We start from the raw sequence: 18,556 nt of genomic DNA on the forward strand, positions 1-18,556 counted from the left end.
AGGTGGTACTGACTTCATCTGTGCATCATCTCCCTCCTGCTGGTGGAAGGGTCTGCTTCAGGACTCCCAGCTATGCCAGGGATGATGCTGGCTCAACCAGCTCCTGATCAGTGTGGAAAAAGTAAAAGATTTTCTGGAACCCAGCATTTTGGTATTAGTGAAATTGACTGAGCAGCTAAAATGGTTTCAGAAACACTCAGGGGTAAAGGGGTAGCAGGACTCTGATTTCAAAAGGAGAGTTTTGCACACTGAGCAACAGAGGACCAAACACTGGCTTTGAGACGGGTTTCTGAGATGCTATGAATAGCGACTGAGCCTTCCTATGAAAAACCAGGCTGCCCCCCAGCTTCACAGAGCCCTGTTTTGAGTGCTGACCTCCAAAGGAGCAGCCACTGCTGCCTTCTCTGGCTGGGCGCGAGACCTTTATGGGAGCTGAAACAAGAAAATGCTGCTTGCTATGCTCTGCCTTCGGCAGCGCAGGTTTTCTTACTAAATACGGTAAGTCTTTAAGACCTCTTTCCTCAGAATGAAAAAGGACAATTAAAATTTGGTGTTCTTCATCAAACTGTTCTGCAAGGTCAGTTGTGGCAGATGCACTACCACACTGATCTCTTGCTCTCTTGTAGTTCCTCATTGATGTTTCCTCATGTAAAGAACGGAGAGAAATCCCCCATCAGAGTGATTTTTCTTTGTCTGACAGTTTAACATGAAAAAGAACAAAATGAAGCATTGAAGCATGACACTGGGGGAGAGCACATTGTGCTGGCCTCCGTGAGACAATTTGTATTGAACTGAAAAGCCGGTGGCTGACAGTAAAGAAGGGCAGGCTGCTGTTTCACTGGCACAGGGGGTATGTGCAGAAAGCTGTGGAGAGGCACATGGTCATCAGACATAATGGTTTTTATTAGTTCTGTGCCTCTGTGAAAGAAGCAATAGTAGTCCCTGCTAAGACAAACCTTACTTCAGGTAATGTTTCAAATAGATGTAACTCATGCAGATGCATACTGCTTTATGAGAGAAAAAGGAAGGAAATGCATAAACGGAATTTGTGTTCTTGAGACCACAATAAAATGCCTCTGTGAACTGGATTTGTAACAAAAAATATAGCAAAAACTAGTTACAGCTTTGCTTGCACTACTGGAGCTTGAGTCACTTCTCTTTCCTTGGGCATTACACCTTTTTCAAGAAGGCAGTAGGTACAAGAAAATTTCAGGAATTAGTGTCATTTAATACTTAAAATCTTTACTTGAAAAATCTGTATCTAGAAAATCAAATTAAAATGGACTATGGCTTGTGAAGTGAAATATTTCAGGATTGTCTGTCATTTATTTCCATGTGCAAAAATATATAGTAACTAGAACAAATGTATCTTCCATAAAGCAGTCTGTCACTTGTGGGGAACCTTTAATTAGAATACCATGTAATACAGAAACATCTGACCAAAACTTGCCAGAGAGCTTTGGTGCAGAGTAAAAATTAACTGAAAGCCTTTTGTACCCTTCCAGCATGTCGAGAGTACTCCTCCTCCCTAAGCCTCTGAAATCTATTACATAAAGAGTTAATGATTTTGAGGAAGTGAATTTCTAATGTTACTTTTGAGGAAGTCATGACAGCAAAAAGGGTGCAGTAAATACCTCTTGAAGTATGGAGGGGAAGTGAAGTGATGTACAGAGAAAGTTTATTGGAAATACTGAAATGCCACTGGTTCTGCTTTTTTCCAGGGCCTTGCTCATCTTAGTTGGGATGCAGGGAGGTCCCAAGTAGAGGCAAGATGAGGAACTGAATCTAGGGAGTGCACTGCTGGTAGTAGCAATGGGGAAGAAGTACAAATCTCGTTCATAACTCTCTGGAGCAGAGCACAACTGAGGGATAGACTCGAGTACTGTTCTCTGTAGGGCTACTACCCTCTTGTTTGCCAGCTCGAACTAGAGAATACTAGCCTTCTGGAAGGATACCCTTAGTCAAAGCTCTGTTTACGAAGTAATTTGTGAGTTCAAATATCACTTTGTTTTGGAGCTGTATTGAGACATACTTCATCCCTTAACCAAGTGTCCCCAAGTTATTCCCACCTGTTTTATCTCTGGTGTAGTACTGTATATCCATAATATATAAAGCAAGAGGGTGGAGCAGGGCCAGGCCAGGTTATGTACAATGATTTCCAATTCTGCACTGCAAAGGTCTACAGAAGTACCCCTTGGTTAAGACCATAATTTTGAAAATGTTTCCCGTAGTTTGTGCACTCATTTGCTCCTGGCCCTTGTAAGGGGAGGAAAGGATTTTGATTGCAGCTTGCAGTGACTATTGTGCTGATGTCCATGTGACTGCACTTTTATTCTGATGTCTGACTCTTCATTTGAGTAGAAAGAGCTGCAGCACTGAAAGCTGGAATTGATGGGTGGGAGTCTTTTGTAGACTGGATGAATTACTGTAGGAAGTGAAACTGTTCCAATGCAACATTGGTGTTTATAAATACACAGGTGTTTGGAATTACAAATCTCCTGGCACCCTGTTAGTCAAAACCAAACTTAGAAAAAGGCTCTCTGTTTTGGCACAGAAGCTGAGTTTTAGGAAAACTCTTTTTAGTAATGCTCATATGGACTTAGAACTTTTTTAAAGTTCTCACTGTTGATATTCATTGAGCAAATTGTTTGTATTAATGAAAGTATATGCACTGCTTAGAACAGTCTTCAGCCTTTCCTTCAATGTAAGTTTTCATAGCTTTCATAAAGGTCACAGAAGCAGGCACGTGGGCTTTGGGCTGCTTCACAATACTGACTGTTGAAGTAAGAAATTGAGGTGGTGTGTTAGGTAAGAGCTTACAGGGGAGAGTTTCTGTGCACTACGTCCACACGCAGGGGTACAGCTGGAGTAGAGCAGGCATGCCATGCCCACAGAAGGATAACCAAGAGAGAGCTTCTGCTTCAGATGGGTGGCTGCCTGTGCACATGCTGCCTTGCAATGTAGCTGTAGTCCTGCTTTGAGTAAGCACAAGTTGCTTTCTCTAGCAAGTTTAAACTTAGAAGCTATGCAGTAGATTAATCTTTCAGCCCAAGTACAACTTAAGAGCAAAAATAAAGCACCACTTGCCACTCAAGGAACTTAGACCTTAAGTAGGTTGTAGTAATATTGGAAGTATGAAAGTCTGAATCCCAGGTGATGGGATTTGGGTAAGTTCTGGATGTTGTGGTCTCCAGAGATCCTTTTGTTCAGATGATTTTAAATCTGGATAACTACTTTTTCCCTAATCTTTCTTGAGGCACAGTAATTTTTATACCTACATTGAGTAAAATACAGATTTTGGAGCATTTGGGAAAATATGCATTTTTAACTATGAGCTGGGTTATATAAAATACAAAGCTAGAGCATGATATCTCTAGAAATCACTTAATCCATTTCTCTACTTCAAAAGAAGATCGCTTTGACTGCATGTAAGTACAGGAAAAATGTTTGTATTCTCTGCATGGCAGCACCAACACTGAGAAATAAAGCTTTTAATGCTCTTTTCTTAACTAAATGCTTATTGCTGACATTTCATGAAGGGTCAAAGTAAGTGCTTATGGACAGAAAGCATATTAAAAATGGTGCAAGGATAATCAGATGTTTCTTGTGATGAAGTGGATACCACTGAATCTGGAACACAAATGGACAGAATCCCAAAGGGTGGTGGTGGTGTTACTTTATTTCAAACAATTAAAGAGAGCCAATAGATGAAAAAAAATATGATGCACTTATTTCTTTTACTCATTTGAAACAAGCTTTTTAATTTTTAGTGATCTCCTCTTATTTTTAGGTTCTGAAAAAGTTATTCAGTCAGCCCTCCAAAGACTTGACATTTTCCCCTCTCCTCAAATTCCGCCTGGAAGTCTTAACTGGAAACCTCATTCTTGTTCCACAAGGAGCACTCATGCGAATAAAATGCATGCTTAACCTGAGCCTGTGTAATTATTCAGCAGTCATGCTCCAAATTTGCCATCTCTCTTAGTGCTGCACAACAGCACTTTCAAATCCCTACCAAAAGAAGAGAACACTGTGTTTTTAATGAAGGGAAGAAAGTGGCTGGTTTTGGCACTGGTGGTTTTCATCCGTTACTTTCACAAGTACACTGTGATTGTTGAAGCACAAAGTCCTAAAATGAAATATTTCCATGTTAAACAAAACCAATATGAAAGTAACAGAGAGCAGCAATCTTAAATTCAGTATATTGCAGCATTTTTATGTGTCAACATGAAAATGCATAGATTGAGTTTCTAGGTCACAGGCTCTGTTTTCCTTGGAAGGAAGGGGTTGGAGAGTTTGTGTTGAAGAGTTACTGGGATTTGGGTAGAAATGGTTTTAAACAAAAACAAACAAACAAAAAAACCCTTCACAAAACTCATTATTTTCTCCTTCCCCTTTCTCCAGCTATTGAACTGTGCTGTGCACTCAGATTGGTGAGCGTATGAATGCTCCAGAACTTTCTGTCTTTGGAGTAACTATTAAAAAATATTTAGGTGCTGTAAATAGGAGCTATATGCAATAAGCCAAAGAAAAATTGATTTGCTATGTTTTTAGACAATTGTTCTATTCAGTTCAGTTATGGTGAGACTGTTAATACCACTACTTAGAAAAACTGGGAGCTGGGACAGAAAGGAGTAAGAAACCTAAAGCAAACCAATAGAAATTATGTTTACATCTTTGGAAGAACAGTGGATTGGAATTAAAAGAGATCTGTAAAACTTCATACATAACAGAATTCTAGGAAATGAAACATCTTGGTGAATACAGAAACCGCAGGTAGTTTTTACCTTAACTGGAACAGTACTTAAAACGGGTCTGGCCTGGGCTGAGAAGTGAAAGGATAGGTAAATGTCCAAGAATTTCCTACTGAAATACCATTACTTAAGGAATAGGTTTGGGTGGGTTTAGTTTTAGGGTTTTTGTGCATGTGAGATGGGAGGAGGCAAGAATACGGGGCAGGTACTTTTCTATACTGATGCTGGTTATGCAGCAGGATTTGGAGATTAATCCTTTTGCCAGTGCTGCAGATTGATGGGTAACCACATGATGTGCTGTCTGCAACCTGGTAGTCAAGTTAAATTTAGACTTTGTGCATATATGTTTTTATTTTTCACTTGTCCCTTAAAACGCTTGTTACAAATGTTATTCAGCTATCTAAATCAAAGAGAGTAAATAACTTTGAAAGTTAGTAGATTTGTATTTTTTTTAGTATGAGGTATGTAGAAGCTTTAAGTTACGGTTTACTTTTTATTCCTTTGTTTAGATTATAGTAAAGAATTTGTTTAAGACTGTGTTCTAGCTAGAACATGCTGTGAGTCCATCTGTCTCATATATCTGTCGCTGAGACCTTAATAGGTTCTGACTGACTTTCTATGTAACAAATAAGCTGTAAGGTGCTGGGAAGGTGTGAATGAAAGGGAAGAGAAAGGAAGTGTAACTGTTGCAGTCGGTTTGTTGAGTTTTTTTCCAGGTGTGTTTCTTTGGTGTGCTTTGCCATATTATTGCAAAGGTAAGCTGGGCAAGTTGGAAGGAAACGAAGCATTGTGCTCAGGACACAATGAGTGCAGCAAAAGGGTGATTTCAAGAGGGGTGTCTCTGCTAGGAGGGGCTGTGGGGAGTGCTGGTTCATTTATTTGACTGTGCCTCTGGAAGAGGTGAATGTGTAAGCCCAGGGAAAAGCAATAAGGAACAGAGCACAGTGGAAGAAGTGAGGAAGACTTTTTCCAAGTTTTGGACACTGTGGCTTAAATGCCTAGATCTAACAAGGTACAGAAGGGGTAGACTTGAGAGTGCAGAGGTTGGAGCCAAAGGTGGAGATCATAAAAATCTGGAATTAAGAGGGCTTAGTGAGCAAAATACATACAGTGGGCTGACAGTTATGAAAATAATGAGAAGGAAACCTTTCAGTTATATTAAAAGAGCACAGTGAACGGCATGAAGAGGGCTGAAGATGGTAAACACCAGAGACAAACAGCCTATGAAACCATGCAGCTTATTAAAAAATTAGTATTTCAAAAAAGGTGAAAGGCAAACAAGCAGTGTTTCATTTGTACTGCGAAACTTTGTCCAAGAAAGGCTACTAGTAATTGTCACGGTTTAACTCCAGCTGCGAACCAAGCCCCACACAGCTGCTCACTCACTCCCCTTCAGCCAGAGGGATGGGGAGGAGAATTGGAAAGGAATGTAGAACTCGAGCGCTGAGATTAAGAACAATTTAATAATTTAAAAAGAATAAGAAGGAAAGAACAATAACAACAACAACAATAATAATGGTGATAGTTATAATGGAAAAGGTGGGGAAAAGGATAAAATCCAAAGGGAAAGGGAGAAAGGAAAACACATGATGCACAGTACAGCTGCTCACTGCCCGCTGACAGATGCCCGGCCAGTTCCTAAGCAAAATCCGCAGGCCCCAGCCAGCCCCCCAAGTTTATATACCAAGCATGACATCCCATGGTATGGAATACTCTTTGGCTGGTTTGGGTCAGTTGTCCTGGCTGTGTCCCCTCCCAGTTTCTTATGCCCCTCCAGCCCTCTGGCTGGCCCCAGAGAAACTGAAAAGTCCTTGACTTAGTGTAGACATTACACAGCAACAACTAAAAACATCCCTATATTATCAACATTGCTCTCACAGCAGAGCCAAAACACAGTGCAGTACTAGCTACTAATTAACTCCATCCTAGCCAAAAGCAGGACAGTAATACAGCAAAATGAGGGCTGCATGTTGCACAGTGTGTCATCACATTGCCATAGTGGGCCACACGGTGACAGCAAACCTCATTTATGGGATATATTGTAACCAGGAAATCAATTCATGATTGGGGTGGAAGAAAGAAAAGGAGGGTGAGTAGTAGGAGGTGCCATATTCCAACCTCTCTTAAATCTTGGACTTGTCAGCTTTGTTTGCCCTGCTAGTATTTCTAATCAGGAGGTGGAGTAAATTCATCAGACAGTTGCAGCTGTATGTTTAAAGCAATAAAAGATTTTATTCAAAGGTCTTCACTGGAAAGAAGATGGAGTATTACATTTAACAGATGGAAGCTACTTCCAGCAATCTTCCAAGTGCTTCCTAAAGTGATTCTATCATACCAGTGCTGAAAAGAGAAATACTACCTAGAGAAATAGTTGGAAGATTTCTGTGTGAATGCTTAAATCTTCTGAAATATCCATCGGTAGTATAAAGTCTTACATATTTATGTAACATTTTGTATGAGGTTGTTCTGTGTCATGTCTTGATTATAAAGTAATGACTTCATGTCTGCGTTTTTTTCACTTACTTTGCATCTGAATTGTATAAATTCCTCTCTTATTGGCTATGAAAAAGAAAATTATAAGGGTTATTTTTAATGCCATAAAAAATTTGAAGACAGCCTAGGAAAATGGAACTTGAATTGATTTTACAGTTATCTAAATTGAGGGAAATTGAGTCATGGGGAAACTTTTCCCCCTAAAAAAAGATGAAAAATCAGTAAAAATGTTAAGCTGAATCTAAGACTAAGTAATGTAGCATATAGAAAACACGACTTGGGCAGATTTAGAGGTTAAGCTTAAGAACTGTGCAGAGGCTTTAAGATGCACCATTATTGCAAAGCATTTTCTTCTGAGCAGGTGGCTTTTGAAGGACTTTCAGAGCTCTCTGTTACACTATTGAGTTGCTATTTGCTGGTTTGAGTTTATGGGTGTTGACTCGTATTTAAAGTCCTAGGTAAACTTTGTTATTTAATGTTTTTAACAGTGATGAAATGCCTTGGTAAGCCTTGACTGTCTCACAATTACAGCCTTTGTGTGGCAGTTGAGTTTAGATAATAAATATTTATTGAAGTATTGTATATACAAAAGACTTAACTGGTTTGTACCGAGCTTTCCATTCTTTGCTATAACTCCCGTATTCTTCTTCCTTATTATTTTTAACTAAGACCAATGGTTTCCTTAAATGGAGACATATTTGTGTTCAATGCAGGTAAAGTCTTCAGAGGTGATGTTCTTTGTGTGATTTCTTTATATTAAATTTGCTATACATGTTTCTGTTTTAATCCTTGGTTATAATTTCATATCTTTGACTTGATTCTGGGTAATGAAAATGTTCCTAAACATTGTTCCTATACTGTAATGTGTGATGCACTGTGACTCAAGTACTTATCTAAACATCCCTTTCAACTAGTGAAGTAAGCCACAGTTCAGTCACATCTAATTAAATATCAAGGAGGTGGACTACATAAGGAAAACAGAAATGGCCTCTGGTTCAAACAGAACCTACGCTGCTATTTTTTTCAAGTGTTTTCGTAACTGTTTTCACATTGAATCACACAATTAAGCATCTCTAACTTTGCTTTTCGTAAGTCCTTCCACTCTTCTCCCCAGTCCAAGGTCGTAGGCCATTGCTTGGGAATCGTGCAGAGTAGCTATTTGCAACTTTGTGGGGATATCTGGTGTTACCCAGTCAGAACATACTTTGCATGCTGAAATCCTGCTCGGTTTAGAGACCTGACTTGAAACAAAGCCTTCCTTAAAGGGAAAAAATGTTGAAGGCACTCTTAGATAAGAGGACTGCATTCTGAATTGGCTACATAGCAGCCATACTTGGCAAGGGCTATGTATTACTCTTCAGGCAAAGTACATCAGCAGGATGCAAATATTGCAGGTTTTTTGATTCCTTTTTATCTCTCTTTCAAGGTGCTATGTTTCTAATTAAAACACTTTTCAAGGACAGTAACTCAGTTACTGTTTACAAAGCTAGACTATATCAAATATCTATGCATTCACCCCACAGTATAATGTGTATAAAATAAACAAGAAACAAAATATCAAGTCATGTTTTATTTTTGTATCCTGCTTTTACAATGCTGTTGTCCTGATGTATAGAGAGGTACTGACATATTTATACTTACACAGAAAGTGAGTGAAAGCATTTGCATGTATTGCATGTAAACAAGAGGGAAAGAGCTGGGCTCTTTTTATTCAACTCAGCCTTTGTTTCGCTTCACAAAATTAAGCCTAATCATTGCTAAATTACATTTTTTTTCTAAACTTCTTGTTGCTAAATGTAAACAATTCTTTAGTCATCTGCAGTTGAAGTTTACTGTCAAAGTGCTGATAACGTAACATCCACTTTTCATCATCTCTGTGTGATGGACTGTACTGGTTAATAAGTGCTTTTCAGCTCAGCAAATGTATGTACAGGTGTGTGCATGCATGCATGTTCCAACAGTTTGTTAAGCATTAACTATGTTAGAAAAATATTGTCAGTTCTTAGAGCAGAATGAAAAAATCCCAAGCAGGTCAGCTCCTTTCCTTTAGGTGACTGTTGGGGAGGGGCTATAGGAAGGTATGCTGGTGTGCTTGGTCTAACTTGCAGCATGTGGGCACGATACACTAAAAATGTTCCAAATCTAGCTCTCTTTCATCATCCCCTTTCTCTGAGCCAGCCAGAGCCATCTGATTAATCTGTTCCATGTTTGACAGTAATTACTGTTCTGGGGAGCTGTGTTCAATGAGATGCAATCTTGACCGAATTTGTACATGGATAACGGTCTATGTTGTAAGCCTTGGCAATGCTACTCACAGCCTTGATCACTTGCCTTTTTAAACGTGTGGCCCAGAAAGTGATGTAATACTGTAATAAACTGGTATCATGAAGAGACTTTGTAATATAGCCTTCCATTCAGTACTGGGTACACACACATGTACACAGACAAAGTAGTAGTCTTCTGTATTTCCGTCGTCCCCCACTTTTCCCCATGTAATTATTCCTCTGAAATTTTTCGTTCATGACTCGGAGCAATATAAAGCACATAAGAAATAATAAACAGCAACACTGTAGTCTCTTTCTTGTGCTCTGTCATAGATAAAGGCCTTTGCCATGCTATTATGTCCTCCCTTAGGACTAGTGGCTCCTCATTGTTTTCTTAGAAAACCAGAAGAGACTGAAAAATCACTTTTCTTGTAAGCTTAGTAAACATCTAGAGAAGTCTTTTAGCAGCCTAATGAAACTGCAGAAAGCAGCAGAGCAACGGAGACCTCCAGTTTCATCAGTGTATTGTGCTGAGGCTGACAGCACAAGAGGACTTCTGCTTGAGATAAATACATAGCTGAAATGCATGATGAGTTGCTTTTAAAATAACCAAACCACAAAAATATGAGGCATGACCTTATAAAATGCTGGAGAAAAGAAAAGATTGGACAGATTCCCTACTTCTCTGATTCTTCACTTTCTGGTCCATCCTGCAACCTGACTTCAGTTATACAAAGTTATGGTAGGTAGTTTAGTCTGTGGAGGAGCTTCAAAAGTTAACTTATCCCACCTGCTTCACAGAGTGAAATCTCACGTTTTCATTGCTTCATCCTGTGATACCATCTGTTATATATACAATCAGAGCATTTATCTTTCTATTAATTTCATTAGCACATTTACAGTTACACTGTTAGAACTGTATTTGAATAGGTAGGACAGCAGATGTTTCAGTTGATTTATGCAGATGAAAAGCGGTATCTGATAATGTAATGTTTTTTCTAACTGCAAGTATTTCTTAGAATATTAATACAGATTATTTTGGAAGTTTGGTTTTTTTCTTAAAATACTATATAAGGGAAGAGTTCCTTTTTTACTTCGGATGTTTTGGTAAAACTAAATTAAATATTTGATGTAGTCATACTGAAGGATAAACTATTTTATCGTCACATACATTGAGCCACTATATTGGGATCAGGGTACTTCTGAAACCCTGGTTTAATTGGTGGTAATTTGATACCAAAAGAAAATCCCTTTCCTAATTTCTGACTTAGAGTATAAGGGGAAACTATGGAGTTAATAAGTGTATAAACATATCTGTGCATAACAAGGAACTCAGAAGTTAGGAAATAGCAGTTTTTAATACATTTGTGTCTTTGCTTTATAAATCTTCCATGATTTGTTCCTCTGTTTCCCCTTCCTTGTTTTTCCAAAATGTGTCTGCATGCATTTTACTGATGGCTGAAAACTGTAACTTGATTCAAACTCCATACATGTTGGAAATGTGCTGCACAACTGCATAAGGTGTGTTACACTTCTGCCTTTGTACTTGCAGCACTCTACTATTCATAGTTTCATAGTCAAGTTTAATTAAGTCCTTGTATTTGCTTTTCTATATTAGTAGTAGTTGGAACAGACCAGTCTTAACAATGTCTGTGGTGCATCAGGTTTAAGCTAATTTATTCTCCTGCTTAGTCACTCATATAGCATTTGAGGAGTATTTTCTCTTTAGCTTAAAAGCTGTATCACATTTAACTTCTCTTCCACCTCTTTTCTTTAATATTGTTTTTTGTGTGTCTCCCAAAGTTACTACTTCTACTGTGGTATGACCAGTGCACCCTTTCCTGTAACAAGTGTTTATGTGCAGCTGAAATGTGTTTATGGTGATAAGCAGGTTTCAGGTGCTGGTGGGTCTTTCTTCTATGGAGTAATTGGGTGCTGTACATGTTAGAGTGGTTGAGTACTTTGAGTGCTGCCACTTGGGCTCACCGTGGGCTGTGAAAATGCATTTCTCTGCCATGGACACAAAGCAGACATCTCCACTGCCAACTGGGAGGTGTGTGTCTGTGTCAGACTTGAAGTCTAAACTTGTTACTTACATTGAAAGCTGTTTTGCCAGAGCTGTTAGAGGGAAAAAAAAAAAAAAAGGACAATAAATAGCCTAATCATCTCTCCAGGATCCTGTATCCTTCAGATACAGCTGTCCTGCCATGTTCTCATCTTTGTGTTGTTTGCCATTATTTCTTTTCAGAGCTAGCCAGTACTTTAAGGGCTGGCAGCTAAACAATACTTCTGGCATTTTCTCAGTGCCCATGCTAGAGAATTAAACATTGCAGGGCAAGGGAAGTAGCACAAAAATTTTGAGCACTGTACAAGTATTTCCAGCTTTGAGAGGCTAAACAAATATGGTACAAGCTTATCAGTCAGTCCTACATTCATTCCCTCTCTGCCTGTACTCTGGTTCGCTGCAAAATTAAAAATGTGATTTGAGGAAAGGACCCTTATGTTCCCTAACATGCCCTCTCAGGGATAAGAAAAGTTGTGCATGCACATGTAGAGAAACTCTACCTGACAAGATAACCTTGTTTTAGAGTATCCCTTTTTTTTTTTTTTATCTGTCAAGATCAATGAAGAGTTTTCCTTGCAGGCATAATGCTGGTGGCTAGTGCTGAAGTTGCTACTCCATGAAACAGGTTGGCTTTTGAGCATGGTACACATGAAAGACTACCATTTTCCAGTCGCATCTGTTTGGAGTGCTCTATTAGCCTCTTAACCATGGCTTAGCCCACCCTGCTAATGCTGATAATAGCTTTTCTCCTCAATGGGGCAAGTGTAATGCTTTGTGCAACTGACTCTCAGCTGCAGAACTGCAGGCATTATACATGCAAGATTGGCTCTCAAGTGCCTCATAAAGTTTACTGTCCTTTTCAAGACCATAAAGAGGGAGAAAGGAAGGATGGGAAAGAAGTTGCCTCCAATTTGGCATTGCAGCTGAACTGAAAATGTTGTTTCACTTGATTTAGGAGGTGGAGAGGGACTTAATGTAGCTGTAACCCTTCACAGTTTGTGGAGAAGTGTTCCTTTCCTTTGGAGAAGACTTAGTGAGGTTCTGCTACATCACCAGAGAGCTTTGTGAGAGTTAACCTTATTAGTAGAAGCAGTTCAGATGCCCTTGATGACAGTCATGGGGTGGCAGTGGTGACTGGTGGAGCTGACTGAGGCTGAGATGCTACTGGAGGTGGAAATCACCTGCTCAGCTGGCCTTCCCTGCTGCAGATCTTGAAGGAATGACAGAGGTGTCACCAGTTTGCTTATAACTATTTTACTGGGGGGAAAAATGGCTTTATGGTTAAGTTGCAGTTTCTTTCATTGGCTAATCTAATAGTATTATGTCTCTTTCTTTTTTATTAGTATAATTTTAAAAAGTAAAGCAGTCAAACAAATAGTAAAAGCAATTGGATCTTAATAAATCCCGTTTTCAGAGTTGAGTAGTGAATACCAGATTTTTAAAACAGGGGAAGAAAAAGTGCTTGTCAGAAACATACCAAGACATCTTATTACTCTGATATGAACATAATGTTCTTTTTCTTAGTCTTATCCTCTGCCCCCATTAAACTTTGTTTTTTGAATGCAGCTCTTAGAAGATGGCATAGAGGATTCCCCCGTGGTTGCCCTATTGTGGAAATAAATACTACAAAATTGGTCCCTGGAGGTTACTTGAGCATCTCTGTGTCCAGCATGGACCTCTTTTGGAGGCTTTTTGGGGCAAGAGTTCCACTCCCCACAGAAGGAGCAAGCTGGGAACTGCTGGTGCAGAAAGCTAGAAGTGGGGAGGAGTATAGGGTGTCTGCCACCACTAAACACTGATCATCCTTCTGGAAAACATTAAAAGACTTTTTTGTTTGTTTCCTTCGATTCTAAAACGTCCAACCCTGTAGTTAAAACTTTCCATAATTCATGCTAATGAGGAGTAGTTCTGTGATCGCACTAAGCCAGGACCAAAAGAGGGTAGAGTATAGGCGCTTTATTGGTGAGTCCATCACCTTTCTGCATAACTTTTGCATATATATATGTGTGTGTGTGTGATCTTATGATGTAAAAAAGATGGAGAGATGCAATGATTAGATAATGGGATAAGTACTTGTTCTGAAGCAAGTCTGAAAAATCACTGGATGGGGAGATATCATGCCAAGTGTCCCAAAAAGAGGAGATTTAGGATAGTAATTAACTGCTGGTTCAGTAAGAATTACAAGCTCACAAAACAAATTACTGTTATTACCAGAAGTATTTGTTCTCACATGGAGCTGTCATCCTGTTTTGCTGTTTAACCTGAGTCTGCCACATGGGAAAAAATTTACTTCTGTTTGTTTTTTTTTTTTTTTTTCCCCCCCATTTAATTGTCTCTTAAATGGCAATCATTTTTTTACTCCACCCACTTTAAATAAAACCTACAAAAGCAAGGGAACTTAAAGAAATAAAGGGGTTTTCAGACTTTGAAGATGCTGTATGAATGAATGCTGGATGTGAAACTATAGGATCTGTGGGAGAACATTACTGGAGATAAATGTGCTGGATCATACAGAGCTGACTTACAACAGCTTGTCACTGCAGTTCTGTGTGTTAAAGCCCAATAAATACCCTTTGATTTACACCTCTCTTCTGCTTTAAAACAAGAGTTTAGAGTTGTAAAATGGTGTGGCTTAGGGATCCCAGGCATGAAATAGCCCCTTTGATTGCAGCTTAAGTGTGATCTGCGTGTACAGCATTTAATAACAAACAACTAATTGTGTGGTTATGTGCTGAATACCACAACAGCAACAATAAGAAGGTTATTTGGTGTATAACTGGCACGTACTCTAGATACCTGTTAGTTGATAACTTTATTGCAGTCTTGAGCAATGTCAAAGATTTCTGGAGCCTGACAGCCTAATAAATAATGGATGGGACCAATCTATAGTCATGTGGTTTTAAACAATGTGTTGGTCTTCTGATAACACTTTTGTATTGAATTTTGATAGATCGGGACATTCTTTAAACAGGTGGTTGTAGTTGGAGAGAGAAGAAAATTAAAAGACTGGGAAAATAAAGCTACATAGCTCAAAAGGGGAGAGAAGAGTTCTGCTTGTCTTATGTGGTCCCCTTTGTTTCAGTAGGTCAGCCTCATGCTGTAACATCATGGCTGACCCATTGCCAAAGTAAGATTAAACAGCCTTACCCTTAAAGGCATCAGAAACATGAAGTGGCTTTGGGGAATCATGTAATTCAAATATATCCGTATTTGTGGAATATGTGTCCAATAGTGTGGAAAAGTCATCCTTCTTGGGCTTACAGATCCACAGCCAGTGCATGTTTAAAAATACTTAGTGTTTTTTATTTAGGAAAGACTAAAATGCATTATACCCTTCAGTGAAGAAGAGCTGAAGGAAAGATTCTAGTATGGTCTAAAGATCAGAAACTTGAATGCCAGAATCTTCCAAAAGTCAAGGATATATGCTTTGTCAGTAAAACATAGATAACTCTTAATCCCAGTCACCTTTTATATTTAAATCTGATTGGATATCAATATGTATTGTATGATTCAGAGTTACTTTTCAGTCCCAGCTTCTCCAGAGCTGATGTCAGCAGTAATTTTGGGTTTTGTTGTTGCCATTGTCTGGTGTGTGTTGTGGGTTTGTTGTTTGGGTTTTTTTTTAAATGAAGCAGTAGCTTTTGCCGGACTTAGGGGCGACCATTGATAAGAAAGTGGTTACCAGACAACATACAATCCTATGGCTAAATCATGAGCAGAAATATTTTTCTTCCTTTGTCAGGCAGTTTAGCCTTCTAGCCTGAAAGCTAGCCAGGTGGCCAAAAGGCAAGAAATGATTTTTTACTTTTTTCTGACCTGCAAGCTTGAGTAGCTGTTCAGAGTTGTGGTGATGCCTACATCTGTCTACTGCCTGACTGCAGTTTCTCTGGAACTGTGAACTTTCTGAAAAGCTGATTGCTTTTTAAATATAGCTGAACATCTCTATGAGGTGTGCATGTTGTGGGTGAGAAAGTGAGATAATTGCTTCTTTTCACCCTGTCGTGGTTGAACCCCAGCTGGCAACCCACACAGCCACTTACTCACTCCCCCTGACCCAGAGGGATGGGGAGGAGAATTGGAAAGGAACATAAAACTCAAGGGTTGAGGTAAGAACAATTTAATGGGTAAAGCAAAAGCCATGCACGCAAACAAAGCAAAACAAGGAATTCATCCTTATATACCAAGCATGATGTGCCGTGGTATGGAATATCCTTTTAGCTAGTAGTTCGGGTCACCTGTCCTGGCTGTGTACAACTCCCCCCCCCCCCCCCCCCCCCCGCAGGGCCCAAGAAAACAAAAAGTCCTTTACTTAGTGTAAACATTGCAAGGCAACAACTAGAACAATCCCTGTGCTATCAGCATTGATCTCACACCAAATCCAAAACACAGCACTGCACCAGCTACTAAGAAAAAAATTAACTCTGTCCCAGCTGAAACCAGGACACTCACCCATAAGCAAGGGCCAGAAGACTCTGTACTTCTCCGCAGCAGTGTGAGTACCTAAGTGCATACTCCACTCTGACTGGCTGTCCACAGTGCAAAGTTGCTCAGACCTTGGAGATCAAACCTGGAGCCACTGTTGCAGGGAGAGTTGTGGAGTTGAACTGAACCAAGCAGAGGGTTGATGTCCCTTAGAGTACATTGTCTAGGACCCTACTGTCAGTTTAGGATGATACAGGTCTTCTAGAGGTCCTGTGTCTCATTTGCCAGTCCCATATGAATGTCTTGGGTGTCTGAGAGCATCTCAGATGGCACTAGCTGACCTAGCCTAGGCAAGTGAAGCAGGTGTTCTAGTCTACAACATGTAATGAGCAAGAGGATATGGTGTGGTGGAAAGCAGTGCTCTGTCTGCTACGGTTTGTAATACTGTGTTGAGCCCTGTCTGTTGAACCTGACCCTTGACAACTTTGTGCAGAATTTGGGGGGGGGGGGGGGGGGGCTCAGGAAATTAAGGCAAGGATTTTTTTTCATGCATCCTGAAGTCATTTCACAAGATCATAAACTGGTTTCATGAAATAATGAAGAATGAAACTTGAATGGTGATCGTAACGTTGAAATACAACCAAACCTCAAAACTTAAGAAGACTGTTAACTGCTTTTCTCAGAGTTTACTTCTCTCATAGCCCATGGATTCATTCAAAGGCTTCCAAGCTGGTGGTGGCTACTCTGGAGTCCTTTTCCAGTTCATAGGAGAAAATCCCATCTCTGCCCTGCATTCTGTGGGTGACAGTCCTTTAAGCCTTGCCCAACTGCATGTCCCAGTTCAAAACAGTTTGTCACCTGGGGTTCTGTATGGGATCAGCATGGTAGTGGTGACCCAGCAGCCTAAAGTACTCTCGGCTGATCAGCCCTCTAAAGTAAAAAATCATGACTGTGATTTTTCCTTACAACATTTTATTATCTTCATTTATTGCATAACACTGTTGCTTGTCAGTTATCTTCTGTATTCTATCTGTCATGCATTCCTTAATTAGAATTATATGTGCCTACATGTTACATTGCTGTAGTCAAGCCTGCTAGGCTTGCCTTTGACTTAATTGCGGTTCTGAGTCTACTTTAGGGGACACTGCTTCTTCAGTTAACAGCTAATTAACAGCTAATTAATTTTCTGGCTAACTTCAGAAAATTTTCTCATTGTTATCACTTTGTAATTTTGTGCATTCTTCGTAGAGTGAAATAGACCAAGAGCAGAATTGCTAGAAAATCCTCAGGAAGAGATTAAGAAGACTTAAAGGGAAACTCGGCAGTATCAGAAATCTTGTTCTTGCTTTAACTCAGCATTAGATTCCTGGAGATTTCTGATCTGAATCAATGTATACAGCTAGCAGCAACAGGCTTATACGTGAATGATAACGTGCTGAAGTCACCAGCTTCCTGGAGTTTCTTTTGGTTTGTAATACAGTCACAGGTTTTTGTTCCTCATTGCCTTGGTGCTTTGCTCACCTTCAAAGTCTTCCTACTTAACAAGATAACATCAAGAATTACAGTTATTGTATTACTGCATTTAGTCAGTGCTTTTAAAAACCAAAGCAGTGTCCTGAAACCCAGTATGGTTTTAAAAACTTAGTAAAAGCCAAATGAGGATAGAACAAAGTGAGTATTGACATGCCATATAGGTTGAAGGAAACTAAGGGCTGTCTGCCTTGCTGAACAAAGAAGTTATCCTCAACATGCATATGGAAGGAGAAATCCAGAAACCATTACTTTTGCGCAGTAGTCCCTGATGTGCGTATTTGTCAGAAATCCAGTGGTCTACACAGATTACATATTACAGATATGTTGGAATGTGTATGTTATGTATGCTTGTGTGATGTAAAAGCAGCATCTTAACTTTTCTGCCTCCTCTAGGGTTTTTTTTCAGGTTTTCCAGATTGCATGAAAAATAGTCATGTGCTTTAGTTGAGTTAGTAATTCAGAAGTAGAGCTGGTTTCCCCCACTGTAGTAAGCAGATGCTAAACTTCCCTGAATCACTCATCTTTACTCTTTCCTTTTTCTTTTCTAAACTTTTTTCTTTTTTGATTGTTTGTTTTGTTTTGTCTTGTTAGTGGGCAGTTTGCTGTAGTGAAAAAATGCCGTGAGAAAAGCACTGGTCAGCAGTTTGCAGCAAAATTCATCAAGAAACGGAGAACAAAATCCAGCCGGCGTGGAGTGAGCCGGGAAGATATCGAGCGAGAAGTTGGCATACTAAAAGAGATTCGACATCCTAATGTGATCACGCTGCACGATGTTTATGAGAACAAAACAGATGTCATTCTTATCCTGGAACTGTAAGTAACTCTAGAGACTGGGAGGAGTAACAATATTTTTTGTTTGTTTGTTTTAAAAAAAGTAGATACTTCTCTGAGAATCACAGTGATTTAGTGGATGTTTCTTACCAACCCAAAAGAAGATAGATACCAGCCTGAGAATTCTTTGTTTTAAGTCAGAGTTGTAGCTTCTTGATTTCCACACGTATTTCTCACTCTGAATGTACTATAAAAGT

The 18,556-nt window shown here is 39.5% G+C and overlaps 1 protein-coding gene across 2 annotated transcripts in view; it reads left to right on the plus strand.

Annotated features, from left to right (window-relative positions):
- DAPK1 (death associated protein kinase 1) overlaps window positions 1–18,556 on the plus strand; it is a 91,991-nt gene that overhangs the window by 23,211 nt on the left and 50,224 nt on the right. For both annotated transcript variants that reach the window (XM_080373204.1, XM_080373205.1), the window contains exon 3: window positions 18,120–18,341. In XM_080373204.1, coding sequence (XP_080229330.1) covers window positions 18,120–18,341 — 222 coding nt within the window. The remainder of the gene's footprint in view (window positions 1–18,119; window positions 18,342–18,556) is intronic.

Source organism: Falco punctatus (assembly GCF_963210335.1).
Source record: "Falco punctatus genome assembly, chromosome: Z".
NCBI classification, from domain to species: Eukaryota; Metazoa; Chordata; class Aves; order Falconiformes; family Falconidae; genus Falco; species Falco punctatus.